Source organism: Zalophus californianus, chromosome 4 (genome assembly GCF_009762305.2).
Source record: "Zalophus californianus isolate mZalCal1 chromosome 4, mZalCal1.pri.v2, whole genome shotgun sequence".
NCBI classification, from domain to species: Eukaryota; Metazoa; Chordata; class Mammalia; order Carnivora; family Otariidae; genus Zalophus; species Zalophus californianus.
This window is the reverse complement of record NC_045598.1, coordinates 28,948,990-28,965,466: the sequence shown is the minus strand read 5'-3', so window position 1 is coordinate 28,965,466 and position 16,477 is coordinate 28,948,990. Positions and strand designations below refer to the sequence as shown.

General features: G+C 43.7%; 1 protein-coding gene across 1 annotated transcript; it reads left to right on the top strand.

The window, feature by feature from the left end:
- Positions 1–43: 43 nt before the first annotated feature.
- Positions 44–11,440, top strand: SNIP1 (Smad nuclear interacting protein 1). Its single transcript, XM_027578652.2, has 4 exons — positions 44–314; positions 1,551–1,653; positions 8,458–9,056; positions 9,947–11,440. Exons 1-4 carry the CDS (start codon positions 88–90, stop codon positions 10,209–10,211), a joined length of 1,194 nt encoding a protein of 397 aa, XP_027434453.1. The 5' UTR covers positions 44–87; the 3' UTR covers positions 10,212–11,440.
- The last annotated feature ends 5,037 nt before the right edge of the window (positions 11,441–16,477 follow it).

The window sequence follows — 16,477 nt, the reverse complement described above, 5'->3', positions numbered from 1 at the left end:
AGCGGAAGTCTAGGGGTCAAGTCCGTCATTTCCTTCAGCGAGAGGAGCGCAACGGATCTTTTTTCCTTCGCTCGGCTCGTATTCGGCATGAAGGAGGTAAAGAGCGAGCGGGAGCGGGGGAGCCGGCGGAGGCACCGCGACGGGGACATGGTGGCGGCGGCGGTGGTGGTGAAGGTGAAGCAGGAGCGCCTCAGCCCGGAAGCCGCACCTCCCGCCCACCGCCGCCCAGATTCCTCCGGCGGTAGCGCGTCCCCGCCGGCTGGCGAGCCGGGCCGCCCTGGTCACCGCGGGAACCGAGCCCGAGGAGGTAGCCGGTAAGTGGAAAGGCGCCTGGGATGGACTTGGGTCCGGCTCTTCGAGAAAAGACAGGGCTAGCGTCAGAAGCACACCTGAATGCTGCGCGCCGCAGCTTGGATTTAATCTTAAGGTGGTGGAAGTGAGCCGGTGGTGCTTGTGCTGAAGAATGTTTACTCTGGTACCTGTCACTTGCGTTAAGCGCCTGATGCCTAATGGGTAGGCATCATCTCTTCATCTCTGTGCCCAGCTCTTGGCCGAGTAGGGCCCAGCAATTGGCACTGATCGAGTTGAAATAAAAGGTTTTCCCTATCTGCCTGCAAATCGAGTGCTGGCGTTGGCTTTCCAGTTATCTGCCCCCAAAGGTTTCCATATTGAGAGCCTAGGCGATCTACCTGGTAGGGATTTGGAAGAAAGCTGAACTCGTTAATTTATTCCTTCAGCATAGTTTTACTGCATGCTAAAGACTGCGCTAGGTACAGGGGCCTCAAGGGTGGCCCTTGTAGTCTTCGCCCTGGCGAAATTGATGTGCTCTCGCCTTGAGACAAAATAACAAGCCGATAAAATAGTTTCAGTTAGTAACAAGTATTAGATTAAAGAAGAGGTTAAAACAGGAGTGTGATAGAGTTTGAAGGGAAGTGAGAGAAGGCCTTCTCTGAAAAGGTGCCATTTGAGTTGAGACCCGAATGATAAGAATAATCTAGCCTCGTAAAGAGCCAGGCTGAGGAAACAATACGTGCATAGAACCTGAAGCAGAATTAATGTGATTGTTCTAGAAATAGGGGGGACAATTGTCTGTTGATCAAGGACAGTGGTAGGAGTGAGGTGGGAGAGGGAGGAGATAGAGCCAGAGGACTCCCTGATGGATTGGTGTGGTTGTGGCGGGAGGGAGTGGGGAGCTATTGGTGGTGAGAGAAAAAAGAGTCAAGGGTGTTTTCTAGGTTTTTGTCTTGAGGAACAGGGTGGATGGTGGTACCAGTTACTGAGATGGCAGAGACTGTGGGAGGAAAGGGTTTTGAGGGGTTGGGAAGCGAGTGTTAGGCTCTGTGAGAAGGTTCAGTAGGCAGCCATGTATGTGGGCCTGGAACTCAAGACGTCAGGGCTGGAGAGTGAAGCTCCCACCTCCTTTAATATGAAAAGCAGAGCCCTTCACAAATGTGCTGTTTGTGTTAGTAGGTAAGCCTGATACTTGAAGTGAATTTATATGGGGGAAGGGAAATTGAGATAAAACCCTGTGTGTACCATGCTCTGAAAAGGTCCCCAGCCAAAAAGAAAAACAAGTCCTCAGGGAGAAGAAGCAAGTCTCCTCGGAGTAAGAGAAGCCGAAGTCCTCACCACTCAACAGTCAGAGTGAAACAGGTAAGTGGATTGAGATGTTTGGATACCAGGTCCAAATGTAGAACCTCTTCCCGTCATAACAAACACATAATCATATGTGTTTACCTGTATCTGCAATGGGTTTTTCTAAAAATTGGGTTTTGGGGTTTTTTTTCTGATTGTTTTGTTAAACTTTTTTTATTTTGAGGTAATTGTTGATTTACATTCCATGGTTAAAAAAAAATACAGAGGTATACTCTTTACTCTATTTTTCCCACTGGTAACGTCTTACAGAATTCCAGTACAATATCACAGGGAGATATTGACATCGCTATAGTCAAGATACAGAACATTTCCATCACCACAAGGATCCATCATGTTGCCCTTGTGTAGTCTTAGCCACTTCTCTCCCACCCTTACCCCTCAAGTCCTGGCAACTTCTAATCTGTTCTCTATCTCTATAATGTTGTCACTTCAAGAACGTTATGTAAATGGAATCATACATGTAACCTTTAGGGATTGGCTTTTTTCACTCAGTGCAGTTCTTTGGAGATTCATTCATGTTGTTGTATCTGTCAGTAGCTCATTCCTTTTTATTGCTGAGTGATACCCAGTTTTGTGCATTTAACCATTTGCCCATTAAAGAACATCTGGGTCGTTTCCAGTTTTTGGCTGTTATATGTAAGGTTGCTATGTAACATTTGTGTACAGGTTTTTGTGTGAACACGTCTTCATTTTTCTGGGATGAATGCCCAGGAGTGCAATTGTTAGATTGTATGGTAGTTGCACCCCAAACTGAGTGGCTGTATTAGTTTGCTAGGGCTTCCATAAAAAGTACCACAGACTGGATACCTTAAACAACAGAAATTAATTTTCTCACAACTCTGGAGGCTAAAGTCCAAGATCAAGGTGTCAGCAGGTTTTGTTTCTTCTGAGGCCTCTTTCCTTGGCTTGCACATGCTACCTTCTTGTCTGCGTCCTCACGTGGCCATTCCTCTATGGGCTCATATCCTTGGTGTCTCTTCCTCTTCATATAAGGACACCAGTCATACCGGATTAGGGATTTGCTGTCATTTAACTTAATCACGTCTTTAAAAGACCTTATCTCAATAAAAAACAAAAACAAAAGCAAAAAACCCACAAAAATGGTTACATTCTGAGGACAGTGGTTGGGACCTCGACATATGAATTTTGGGGGGACACGATTCAGTCCTTAACAGTGACTGTACCATTTTACATTCCCACCTGTATTGTGCGTGAAGCAGTTTCTCTGCATCCTCATCCGCATTTGGTATTGACATTATTTTTTGTTTCAGCCATTCCAGTAGATGTGTAGTGATTGTGATTTTATTTACTTTTTATTTTTAATTTTAAGTAGGTTCCACACCCATCGTGGGGCTTGAACTCACAACCCCGAGATCTAGATTCCCATGCTCTACCAGCTGAGCCAGCCAGGTGCCCATCTCATTTGATTTTAATTTGCATTTCCCTTTGAGCATTTTTTCATCTACTTACTTGCCCTCTGTATATCCTCTCAGGTGAAATGTCGCTTCATAGTCTTGCCTATTTTCTACTTTTTTTTTTTTTTTTTTTGCTTTCTTAACTGTGCTTTCTTAACTGTTCTGTTTGTAGAGTTCTATGTTACTCGACCTTTTGGGGTACATGGTTTGCAGATAGTTCTCTCCAGTCTGTAGCTTGTCTTTTCCTTCACTCAGCAGGGTTTTTCTCAGAGTAAAAATGTTAAATTGTCATGAAGTCCAGTCTATTAACTTTTCCTTTTTTTTAAGTTTTTTTTTTTATTATTTTTAAAAGGTTTTATTTATTTATTTGTCAGAGAGAGCATGAGCACAGGCAGAGGGAGAAGCGGGCTCCCTGCTGAGCAAGGAGCCCATTGGGCTCAATCCCAGGACTCTGGGATCATGACCTGAGCTGAAGGCAGAGGCTTAACTGACTGAGCCACCCAGGTGTCCCTCCACTTTGCTTTTTATGGATTGTGCTTTCGGTGTCATGTCTCAGAACTTTTTGCCTAACTCTAGATCCCAAAGATATGTTTTTTCCTCAAACTTTTACATTTAAGTCCATGATTTATTTTGAGTTTGTTTTGATATAAGGTATGAGCCTTGGGTTGAAGTTCATTTTTTTTGCCTATGAATGTTCACTTGCTATGGCACCATTTTTTGAAAAGGCTGTCTTTCTTTCCTTGAATTGGTTTTGCTTCTTCATCAGAAATCAGTTGGGAATATGTGTGTAGGTTTACTTCTGCTTCTCTGTTTTGTTCCATTGATCTCTGTCATTCTGCCAGTACCGCACAGTCTTGATTACTGTCGCTATATAGTAAGTCTTGAAATTGGGTAGATGGGTTCTTCTCCTTTTCTTCTTAAAAATTGTTTAGCTATACTAGTTCCTTTGTCTTTCCGTATAAACTTTAGAACAATCTTGTCTATATAAAAAAAAATCTTGCTAGAATTTGGGTAGAAATTGCAGAAAGCTGTATTTCAGAGAATTGGCTTTTTGTTGTTAAAGAATGAATTTATTTATTTATTTAAAGATTTATTTATTTGACAGAGAGACACAGCAAGAGAGGGAACACAAGCGGGGGGAGTGGGAGAGGGAGAAGTAGGCTTCCCGCCGAGCAGGGAGCCTGATGCGGGGCTCGATCCCAGGACCCTGGGACCATGACCTGCGCTGAAGGCTTAACGACTTAGCCACCCAGGCGCCCCAAAGAATTTATTTATCTGACAGAAATAGAGCAAGAGAGCGTGCATGCACTAGCAGGGGGAATGGCAGGCAGAGTGAGAGGGAGAAGCAGGCTCGCCACTGAGCAGGGAGCCCGATGCCAGGCTCGATCCCAGGACGCTGGGATCATGACCTGAGCCGAAGGCAGACGCTTAACCGACTGAGCCAGCCACACAGGCGCCCCGAGAGTTGACTTTTTATCATATCAAATCTTCCAGTCCATGAACACTGTATAAGTCATTTATTTAGATCTTTGATTTTTTTTTCTTCAGCGTTTGTAGTTTGCACTTAAGTTCTATATATATTTTATTAGATTTACACAAAGTTTTTATTTTGGGGGAGTGATTATAAGTGATACTTTAAATTTTGGTCCACATGTTCATTGCTAATCTATAGAAGTATAATTGATTTTTCTGTGTTTTTCCTATATTCTGTGACCTCATTGAACTCAACTTATTTAGTCCAGGAGGGTTTTTTGTAGATTTCTTGGGATTTTTTTTTACATAGACACTCATATCTTCACATAGGAACAGTTTTATTTCTTCCTTTACAATCTCTATGCATTGTATTTCCTTGTCTTGCTTTATTGTACTAACTAGGACTTCCAGCACTGTGTTGAATGAGAGTAGTGAGAGCAGATAACCTTGCGACAAGCATTCGAGAAACTCTATGTTACAATGTGCAAATAGACATTAAGAAAATGTCTATTTTCTTATGTTTCCTATGCACTGTGTTTTTTTTTTTTTTTTTAAGGTTTTATTTATTTGACAGAGAGAGACACAGCGAGAGAGGAAACACAAGCAGGGGAAGTGGGAGAGGGAGAAGCAGCTTCCGAGCCTGATGTGGGGCTTCATCCCAGGACGCTCAGATCATGACCTGGGCTGAAGGCAGACGCTTAACGACTGAGCCACCCAGGCGCCCCACACTGTGTGTTTTTTAATTCAAAAAAGGAACCATGGGGCGCCTGGGTGGCTCAGTCGTTGAACGTCTGCCTTCGGCTCAGGTCATGATCCCGGGGTCCTGGGATTGAGCCCCGCGTTGGGCTCCCTGCTCAGTGGGAAGCCTGCTTCTCCCTCCTCCACTCCCCCTGCTTGTGTTCCCTCTCTCGCTGTCTCTCTCTCTCTGTCAAATAAAATCTTTAAAAAAAGAAAGAAAATGGATTTTCCAGGGCGCCTGGGTGGCTCAGTCGTTAAGCATCTGCCTTCAGCTCAGTTCCTGATCCCAGGGTCCTGGGATTGAGCCCCACATTGGGCTCCCTCCTCGGCGGGAAGCCTGCTCCTCCCTCTCCCACTCCCCCTGCTTGTGTTCCCTCTCTCACTGTGTCTCTCTGAAATAAATAAATAAAATCTTAAAAAAAAAATGGATTTTCCTGTTATTTTGTGAGACTGTGGGCAAGTTTTCTAGTATCTTAAAGATATAAAGCCAGACAGCCTTGGTGGTGTGCAGTGTGAATTGATCAGGTACTGCTTTAGCTATCTCAGAATGCAGCTCCCAGAACCACACCACCCGGATGAGGCCTGTCATCCACTTGTGGTTTTTTCGTTTTTTCGTTTTTTGTTTTTTTCCAGTGTGCAACTGGCAGCTTTTTACCTGTGGTTTCTAAATGAACATTTTACAATAAATCCTGGGACTTTTAGAATGGAGCTTTTCTTTTCTTTTTTTAAAGATGTTATTTATTTATTTGTCAGAGAGAGAATTGGAGAGTGAGCACAAGCATGGGAAGCGGCAGGCAGAGGGAGAAGCAGGCTCTCTGCTGAACAAAGAGCCCAGTGCAGGACTCCATTCCAGGACCTTGGGATCATGACCTGAGCCCAAGGCAGATACCTAACTGACTGAGCCACCCAGGCGTCCCTAAAATGGAACTTTTCTGTGCTTATTGCCATTTTGATGTATCTTCATTTGTTTATCTCTGTTAACTTCCCTCCTTACCTCAAATTATCTCCTTAAAAGCTAATTTCTGTGTGTTAATCAGCTGGAAACTTGGAAATGGCTCTCAAGCAAAAGGGCTCGACAGGCGGTTGACACTAAGTGACTTTCACATGGGTTAATCCTAAGGGAGAATGCATGCAGCCTCTGACTTAAGCATCACTTGTGCTTGCAGGCATTCTTTTCTCTACACCTGAACCACCATTTAAAAAATAAATTTATTGATTGCATGCTCATTGTAATAACACAGAAGTACATAAAGTGAAAGAGTATGGGATATGTTGTGTATGGTTACTTCTCCCATTATCCCCAAAATTGCAGGTCCCCCCCCAAAAAAACCACCTAAGTCTCCAGAGGCAACCATTTTAATAGCTTGATATTTATACTTCAAGACTCTATTATACTTATGTTCTCTTTTTTTCCTTTGTTTTAGTATGCACCTCTGAGTGTTTTCCATGCACTGTGTGTTTTTTAATTCAAAAAAGGAACCATGGGGCGCCTGGGTGGCTCAGTTGGTTAAGCCTCTGCCTTTGGCTTGGGTTACGATCCCAGGGTCCTGGGATCAAGCTCTGCATCAGGCTGTCTGCTCAGCAGGGAGCCTGCTTCTCCCTCTGCCCCTCCCCCTGCTCGTGCTTTTTCTCTCTCTCTCTCAAATAAAATCTTTTAAAAAATGTTTAAAAAGGAGCCATATTATATATATTATCCTACTTCCCAGTAATTGAAATCTTAGTAATTTTGTGTTATCTGGTTATATGATTTGTCATATCCTTTTCCATAGCTTTTACTAATTTTGACTGGTCTACTCATCTTTATTTACTTACCCTGTGCGATGGGGTGGGGCAAGGGCAGAGGGAGAGACAATCTCCAGCAGACTTCCCACTGAGCTGGAGCCCGATATGGGGCTCGATCTCACGACCCTGAGATCATGACCTGAGCTGAAATCAAGAGTTGGACGCCTAACTGACTGAGCCACCTAGGAGCCATGGTCTACACCTCTTTAAAATGAGGACTGAGATTAATTGGTCATTGGAATAGTGGATGTACAGAGTCTTATGGGGATTGGAATACAAGGGAGGTGGGGGTGATGACCTAGAGTCTGTGGCTTCTTTTAGTGTTTCATTTAATCAGGGATAAAGGGCATAATGAGATTAGTTTTGTAGGTGGTGGTGGCAAGCTTGTGAGTATCTTAAGGTAGGAGGGATGGGGGCCTGAGCCTCCCTCTTGATGCTTGTCTTTGGAGGCTAGGCAGTCTAGAAAAACTGAGTCCTACTCTGAGCAAGCAGGCCTGTACTTGACCCCTGTGTGTAGCTGGGAGAAGGCCTTGGGAGCAGGGGAGACAGTGAGATTTCAGTGCTCAGGATTTCCTCTTTACCTTTTCCAGGTGTGGTAGCCTTGCTCATAGCGTGCAAGGCTCCCTCTTGAACTCTGATGTTTTGGTTATAAGGATAAGTTTATTATATTCATGTGTTCATTAGATACTTACTTCCTAGCAAAATTATTAATATCCTTTGCCCATTTTTTTCTTTTGAATTGTCTTTCTTACTGATTTATTTTTTTATTGATATATTAACAGATGTTATGTGTTGCAGTTTCTCCAAGGCTGATTTTCAATACTGAGTCTTTTTCAAGAAACCATGATATGTTTATTAATTTTTTTCAGATCTTTAAAAAAATATCAATAAATTTTTACAGGTTTCTTACATGTCTTACATCTTAAGTGTCTTCCTTGGTATTGAACAATTTTTGTTACTGTTGAAATGAAATCTTTTAAAATTATTACATTTTCATTTTGACATAAGAGAAAACTAGTTTTTTTCTTTACATGTTTATCTTGTACATGACTATTTAGTGCTGTTAGTTTTGTTTTCTGTATATGCTTCCCTATGAGTGTGCCTATAGCTCCTCTAGTTTCTAGGGCTCTGAACCTGGACTTGCAGTGTTAGAACTGTAGTCAGGTATTAACATAACAATAAAAAATTAAAAAAAAAAAAGAACTGTAGTCAGGTGACAGTGTGGAAATAGTCTGTGTAGCCTTGCAAGGGAATACAACCACCACTGCTAACCTTATTTCTGTGGGACATTTTGCTCTGAATGCCAAAGTCCAAATCACAAATGGCTTTTTGAATGCATCTTGTTCACAGAATGTGGACTGCCTTTCATTTACTGGATCTGTTTGAATTTCAGGAACGTGAGGATCATCCCCGGAGAGGACGGGACGAACGGCAGCACCGGGAATCATCGGGCCAGGAACACAGACGAGCTAGAAACAGTGACCACGACAGACACAGGGGCCATTCCCACCAGAGGAGAAGCTCTAATGAGAGGCCTGGGAGTGGGCAGGCTCAGGGACGGGACCGAGACATTCAGAATCTACAGGCTCAGGATGCAGAGCGGGAGTTTTACAACGCCCGAAGACGGGAGAATCGCCAGAAGAACGAAGTTAGTGTTGGTGGTAATGAGTCTCAGGAGTTGGTTCCCCGACCTGGTGGCAACAGTAAAGACAAAGAGGCACCCGCTAAAGAAAAGCCAAGCTTTGAACTCTCTGGGGCACTTCTTGAGGACACCAACACCTTCCGGGGTGTTGTCATTAAGTATAGTGAGCCCCCAGAAGCACGTATCCCCAAAAAACGATGGCGCCTCTACCCCTTTAAAAATGACGAGGTGCTTCCTGTCATGTACATCCATCGGCAGAGCGCCTACCTCCTGGGCCGGCACCGCCGCATAGCGGACATCCCAATCGATCATCCCTCCTGCTCAAAACAGCACGCGGTCTTTCAGTATCGGTGAGTGTACGTTTGCAGGAAGAACCAGAAGTGTGCGTAGAAGCTGAGAGTCTCAGGATTACTAACATTTGTGTGCATGTGTATGCAGACGCAGAAGAATCCCATACTCCTCAGATCTAATCTTCGTTTTAGGATTATGAATCTAACCGCCCTTTGAATAATCACTTACATGTGTCTAAAAGCATCACATTTGGTGTCAGAGATCCAGATTTTGAATCCTGCCACTGCCCCTTCCCAAGGGTTTGACCTGGGGCAAGCCACTCTCTGTGCCCCAGTTTCTCCCTACCTCAAAGGGCTGGCTATATTGGGGGTTAAATGGAAATGTACCTGAGAGTGCCTGGCACGTGTGTTTGCCATTCTGTATTTGACTGTTGTGTAGGGCATCTGTTACTGTGTGATCATCACAACACGTACGGAGGATAGGTCAGCTCTTAATATCCCCATTCGATGGGTGAGAAGATTGAAGCTCAGCAGAGCCTAATAAATGATCTGATTCAAAGTTAGCTCCCTTGACTGTGACGTCAAAATCCACTACTTCATTCCCATTGGGACAGGAGCTAAAATATGTTGAAATACAGGTTTATCTTGATTATAAACAACACAAAATGTATTTTCTTAATCATGGCAAGAGTTCTTGGATTCTGATTTTATATTTTTAATCTACCACGAATTTCCCTCCCCTACTCCCTCAGCAACCAGTTCTCGCCTTTTCTATCAAGTATATTTAACTTGCTCCCAATTTCCAGATCCAAGGCCATCCCTTCCCCTTGATTTCCTAGAGTTTGGACTTGAACTGTGTTCAAGCCAGGTAATTTACATAATATAGGCAAAATGCTGGGTGGTCTGAGGTGGGATTTTGCTTACAAGTTTCTCTCTTTTATCTCTGCTAGGCTTGTGGAATATACCCGTGCTGATGGGACAGTTGGCCGAAGGGTGAGGCCCTACATCATTGACCTTGGCTCAGGCAATGGAACGTTCTTGAACAACAAGCGCATCGAGCCACAGAGATACTATGAACTAAAGGAAAAGGATGTACTTAAATTTGGGTTCAGCAGCAGAGAGTATGTCCTGCTTCACGAGTCCTCCGACACCTCTGAAGTAGACAGGAAAGAAGATGAGGATGAGGAGGAGGAGGAGGAAGTATCTGACAGCTAGCAAACTAAGAAACAGCCCAAACTCTGGAAGGACCTTTCTTTAAAGGTTTTGGGATTGAGTCAGAGAGCACCATGGTTCTCTCTGTCATGCCTCTTAATGCCTTAAGTCTTTCCTCTGTTGCTGACCACCTTCTGTTATAGTATAGGAAAACTGACTTCTGTTTGGTTGAACTTTTTTCTGTGGCACATCAGCCCCTTGCCTGTGGGCATTTGTTTTCAGAACAGTCTCACCAACACATTGTGTTTCAGTAGAAGCATCGTGGCTTTAGTTGGTGCTTTCAGAACTACTGCCTAGGAAACTACAAACCCTTGGTTCAAGGGGAATTGTGGCTTGTTCTCTTTGTACAGTTACTTTATTTATATAGTTGTCAAGCTTTGTGGACTGGGTTTGTTTTTGTTTTTGGGGCAAACCCCTGAACAGAGGACCTTACTCTAAGCTTTGGTTGTCACCAAAACAGCCTCCATTATATACCAAAACTTTGACCTGGTTGAGCTCTTGAGTCACAGAAGTTGACTTTGCACTTCATTTTTGGGGGGGTGGGAATTTACCACATGACCTCATTATTAACTGTTGGACTTAAACAGATGCTTTATGGAACCTGCTGAAGCCTACAACTGTACAGGAAGATCCTGGCTACCGCCAGTGGGTGCTGATACAACGTCACGAGAGGCTGAAATGGGTCATGGATCGGTTTCCTGTGAGAGAATTCTGATTTCTCCATAGAGCATGTACATAACAATTTTGATCATCATATCTGTTCAACTTAGCAGTTTTATTCAAATGTTATTTCTTTCCTTCTTTGCAAAACAGTGTCATTTATGTAGCACGGTCCTTGCTTTATTCTAACAATGTATGTATGTGTGTAAAGGAGGTTGTATAGTTGACATGTTTCATCTTTTTAAAAAAATGTTCATAGAGATTGTATTTACTTTCCCAAGGCCGGAAAGCAAGGGAGTTGCCGTTTCCTAATTTTCCACAGAGGAATATGTGTAAGTAGCAAAGTCATAACTACTTACACATAGTGTGTGTGTGTGTGTGTGTGTGTGTGTGTGTGTGTGTGTGTACCTAAGAGTGTGAGTGAAAGAGCTGCATACTGATTTTCATATGAGAATGTTTTGTGATGTAAATAGGCGAAGGCCTCCCTGCATTTGAATAGCAGGTTTTCATTTGTATGTATTTTTGGGATAAAAAATAATAAAATTTGTAAATATAGCCCCATTTCAAAGGGTTATCTTTTCTTGGCAGAGGACCTTGTGTTTATAGGTCCATTTGCAGCTACAGGAATCTTTGTATCAGTATATTTTTGAGGTAAACATAGGTAGTTGCAGAGGGTGTGCTGAGGCGAGACCAGGAAACAGGGAAGTTGGGGCCAGCAGCAGCTCTGGAAGCCAGACCCTCACACATCAGCGAGTGAGTGCTGGTCCTGTGGAAGCAGCAGTGTTTTCTCAATTGGCAGTGAAGGGGTTTTCCTTTCCAGAATAGTGCGTTGGGGCAGGTTCTACATAGCAGGTCTTGTACCAGTTGATCCCTGTCCCTGCTATGTTGTCCTCGGGTAGTGGTGGGTTGGGAGGCGGGGGGGAGGTGATGCAACTAGGTGCTGCTGCTGCCCACCATTCCTCTTGGAAACTTGTGATGCTGTGAAATTGTCTTTCTCCCACCTACCCACAGTAGGTCCGTCCCACCTACCCATGTGGACTCAGGCCTAAGTGCTGACTAGTGTGGGGAGGGGCAGCTGACTAGTGTTTGTGCAAAAGAAAAAGGAAAAGATCCCCTTAAAGAGTGAATACTCAATGAGGTCAGTTAGATGTAGGGAAGCTCTAACAACAAGAGAGCAGTTAGCATCCCCCCCTCCATGTGCTACACACTGGCCACTGTGACTGCTACTTTCCTAATTTTCCTATCTGCTGTAGACCCCCTATTGCATATGTGCATGTCTGAAAGGTAGGTTTTGCTTTGATGGATCCAGACCAATGGCTTTCTTTTGCTGGGATGAGGCAGTAATCTGGCCTCCAGGGCCTCCTGTTCAGTTTGTGCTCCTACTACTGCTTCCAGGTAGCCTTGGGCTTTGCCACAAACCCATCCTGCTGGGCAGCATGATAGGTGACCACTTGGCCTACATTCTTCAGTAAGAGGTCCCAATTGTGAAGTAAACTTGTTTTAGTGGAGGAATAGCTTCTTGCATTAAGAGATTCTAAATGCCAGACATCTTGGAAGGTGCCCCCCCAACACACATACATACTTTTTTTTTTTTTTTTAAGAAAGAGGGTCTGGGTGCCTGGGTGGCTCAGTCAGTTAAGCATCTGAATTTGGCTCAGGTCATGATTTCAGGGTCCTGGGATCGAGCCCTGTATCAGGGTCCTCGCTCAGCAGAGTCTGCTTGTCCCTCTCCCTTCACCCTTCTCCCGGCTTGTGTGCGTGCTCATGCTCTCATACATAAATAAAATCTTTTTTCTTTTTTTTTTTTTAGAGATTTTATTTATGAGAGAGCACAAGCAGGGGGAGGGGCAGAGGGAGAGGGAGAAGCAAGCTCCGCCCCCCCAGCAGGGAGCCAAATGTAGGGTTCCATCCCAGGACCCTGGGATCATGACCCTAGGCAAAGGCAGACGCCCAACTGACTGAGCCACCCAGGTGCCCCATAAATAAATAAAATCTTAAAAAAAAGGGGGGGGTCAAAGAAAAGACACTGCCCATCTCCAAAGCCAGATATCACTGGTGGACTTCTCATTTGAAGTTGACATAATCCTAAAGCTTTCTTCTTGAATTCTTTGGAAATTCATGTTCCTCCTAGCTATTTGCAACTTCTTTATTCTCCACCTGTTCTCCCCACTGGCTGCAAAACACTGCTGTCAAAACGAAGGTATCAGGACGCCTGGGTGGCTCAGTCGTTAAGCGTCTGCCTTTGACTCAGGTCATGATCTCAGGGTCCTGGGATCAAGTCCCATATCGGGCTCCCTGCTCAGCGGGGAGCCTGCTTCTCCCTCTGCCCCTGCCCCTCCCCTCCCCGCCCCCCCCCCCCCCCCCCCCCCCGCCGGCTCATGCTCTCTCTTTCTCTCAAAGAAAGAAAGAAAGAAAATCTTCAAAAAAAAAAAAGCCATCTACAAAGCAGCCCTTTGTTTCAGAGCCCCTCTCCCAAATCCTCCGTGGTGGTCTACAGTTCTGCTGAAGTGTTGGACAGAATCTTCAGGTTTTCCCCATCAAACCTCTTCCTAGTCACCTAGTTCCCTCATTTGGACATGGACAAAGGACACCTCATTAAGAGCAACTGGTGACGGAGCTCTCGGATACTTTTGTATTCTGGTGATAAAGCAGAGTCATCAATTCAGGTAATGAGTTTTTTTGTTTTTAATTTTTGTATTAGTGTATGGAATATGCCAGTATACAATATAGCTTGGTTTTAAAAGGCTTAGAACTGAAATACATAGTTCAGGTTGATGATTATTTGATACAGTGCACAGAGGGTTATGTATTTTAACATCCTTTCCTTTGCGGAAATTAGTCGTGGATGTGAGGAATGGGGTGAAGGCATGTTAGTGAAAGCCCAAGTGTGACATCAGCGAGCAATGCCTGCTTGTGTGATGGCATTCCGAACCCACAACATTCCTGGGTATGTGCATTTATACAGGCGAGAAGCCTGCTTGATTTAAATTAAAGCTTTGGAATTTAAAGCTTCATCTGGTCTCTTCGGGTTAAGTTTCCTTTTATCAAGTGGGAAACAATTGAAAGAGACAGTTGATTTGTTCACATTTACTCTAAAGTTCAAGTGAGTTAATCCAACAAATGATTGCATAAGTTTACTGTGCTAACAGCTGAATTACAGCTGTGAGTTAGAAATGGAGCAGTCATCTGGAAGTGTACCTTGTTCAAGAGGTGGCATTTGCGGTGTGCCTTAGAGAACAGGTTGGTTTTGAACCAGTAGTAGAAGAGGGCATTGTTAGAGACCAAGCAGTCTGGGGGACAGCAAGACTGGAGTGGGGTATGCAGAAAGTGTTCTGTAAAATGAAGCTGTTTCCCTGAAGTCCCACAGCAAGGCAGGGGTAGAGCTAGGATGAGAAATCACCTCAGTCCTGGTTCAGTGGTCTTTGCTCTAGGCTATTCCCTTCCAGCTCCCTGGCAGTGCTTAGTGGACAGATTTGAGGGAAAAGACAGCTGGTACATTAGTCTTCTTGATTCATAGTGGTTCAAAGAAATCACAGTGGTTGGGCCTTTCAGGGGGACAGTGGCTCAGGCAAATCACCAAGTCAGAGCTGCTTGGAAATCATGTTGATTCATAAAAATATATAAACATTCAATTATCAGGTGCCTAACAAGTGCCATGAGCTAAGACTTCGATAATAAAGTTGGCCAATACTTAGGCGCACACTCTATGTACAGGTGCAATTCTAACCATTTTTCATGAGCATTAATGCAAGCTTGTATTATTATTTCTATTTTGCAGATGCAAAAACCGAGGCAAAGAGAAGTTAAGGTCACACCGGGATTCAAACCTACTCTGGTTCCAGGTGCCACACTCTTACCCACTGTGATGTACTCCCTCTTACGCAGTTGAGAGATATACAAGGTCTGGCCCTTGCAGAGCAATATAAGTAGCAGCTACAGACAGTGCTAGATAGGAGCAGCATTGGGGATTGTGGAAACATAGAGAAATAGGATTTAACAAAGCCTCAGGAGTCAGAGAAGAATGAACAGCCAGAAGAGGTCAGTGGGGTTGAGGAAAGAGAGCAATATTTCTAGGCAGAGAGGCTAGCACTTAGAAATGCCTGAGGTGATAAACTAATGAGGTTTTGGAAGCGCTCAGAAGTTCAATAGGGGAAACAGTGAGTGAAACTTCTGGTTTCTGTTAATGATGGCCTAAGCTGTGTGTGTGTGTGTGTGTGTGTGTGTGTGTGTGTGTGTGTGTGTGTGTGTGTGTGTGTGTGTGTGTGTGTGAATCCTGCTGCAAGAAGCTGTGTGTGTGTGTGTGTGTGTGTGTGTGAATCCTCCTGCTGCAAGAAGCTGTGTGTGTGTGTGTGTGTGTGTGTGTGTGTGTGTGTGTGTGTGTGAATCCTCCTGCTGCAAGAAGCTGTGTGTGTGTGTGTGTGTGTGTGTGTGAATCCTCCTGCTGCAAGAAGCTGTGTGTGTGTGTGTGTGTGTGTGTGTGTGTGTGTGTGTGTGTGTGTGAATCCTCCTGCTGCAAGAAGCCAAAACTTCTGGATAAAATATAAGCAAAAAAATTTCTGAAAGCATTCAAGAACTGACAAATTAGTAAAAATGTTATCAGGTCAAAAGAGAAGATAAATAAAAATTCAGGGAGAAATGGAGCATAGATCAAACCACATTTGATCTAATGGCAAACCACATTTGATTCTAGCCAATCATACCTTACCCTATGTTGAATGGGACAGAATCAAAACCCAGAGCCCACATAAAATGAACAGACTGTTAGAAGTTGTTTCCCACAAAAAGCTGGCATGCCAAAGGGCTATCGTTTTCAGAGTAAAAGAGGTGATCAGAAATGAGATCCTTCCAGGGATTTGTAGCCTGGGAGCTCAGGAGAATTCAAGGCTTGAACCTGGCTTGAGATGATCCTGCACCATTGATGCCTCCAGAAGTATGATAGAAGTAAATGAAATTACTTTTTGGAGGAAGGGACTTATTTTTATCTCCTCTCCAGTTACTTCCACATTTTTTTTCCTGCAAAGATACAATTACTTTTTAAAGCTCACCAGAAAAGTTACTGTAGGTGAGACTCAACAAGAATAACAAACTGATTCTCAAAGACTTAGATACTTGAATTATAAGATACTATAAAATGTACTATTCTCAAAGAAATGATAAACTTGAAAATAGAGGGAACAAGAAATGGCAGCAAGTGAAATGGAAATTTTTTAGAAGACCAACCAAAACTTTTAGAAATGAAAAATACAGTAACTGTCAGAAGCTTCCAGGAGAATCAGTGAACTGGAAGATAGAAATTATCCATGCACATAAATTTAACAAATGAAATGGGCCAATTTCTCAAAAGCCATAAACTACCAAAATTCACCTGATGTGAAATAGGTAATCTAAATAGTCCTGTAATTATTTAAGAAACTGAATTTCTTTTTTTTATTTTTTATTGTTATGTTAATCACCATACATTACATCATTAGTTCTTGATGTAGTGTTCCATGATTCATTGTTTGTGCATAACACCCAGTGCTCCACGCAGAACGTGCCCTCCTTCATACCCATCACCAGGCTAACCCTTCCCCCCACCACCCTCCCCTCAAGAACCCTCAGTTTGTTTT

Excerpts from the sequence above, each read along its gene's own strand:
- SNIP1 (XM_027578652.2), top strand. The coding sequence starts at position 88 with ATGAAGGAGGTAAAGAGCGAGCGGGAGCGGGGGAGCCGGCGGAGGCAC. Across the intron at positions 1,654-8,457 it reads CAACAGTCAGAGTGAAACAG|GAACGTGAGGATCATCCCCG; the intron begins GTAAGTGGATTG and ends TTTGAATTTCAG. Across the intron at positions 9,057-9,946 it reads CACGCGGTCTTTCAGTATCG|GCTTGTGGAATATACCCGTG; the intron begins GTGAGTGTACGT and ends TATCTCTGCTAG.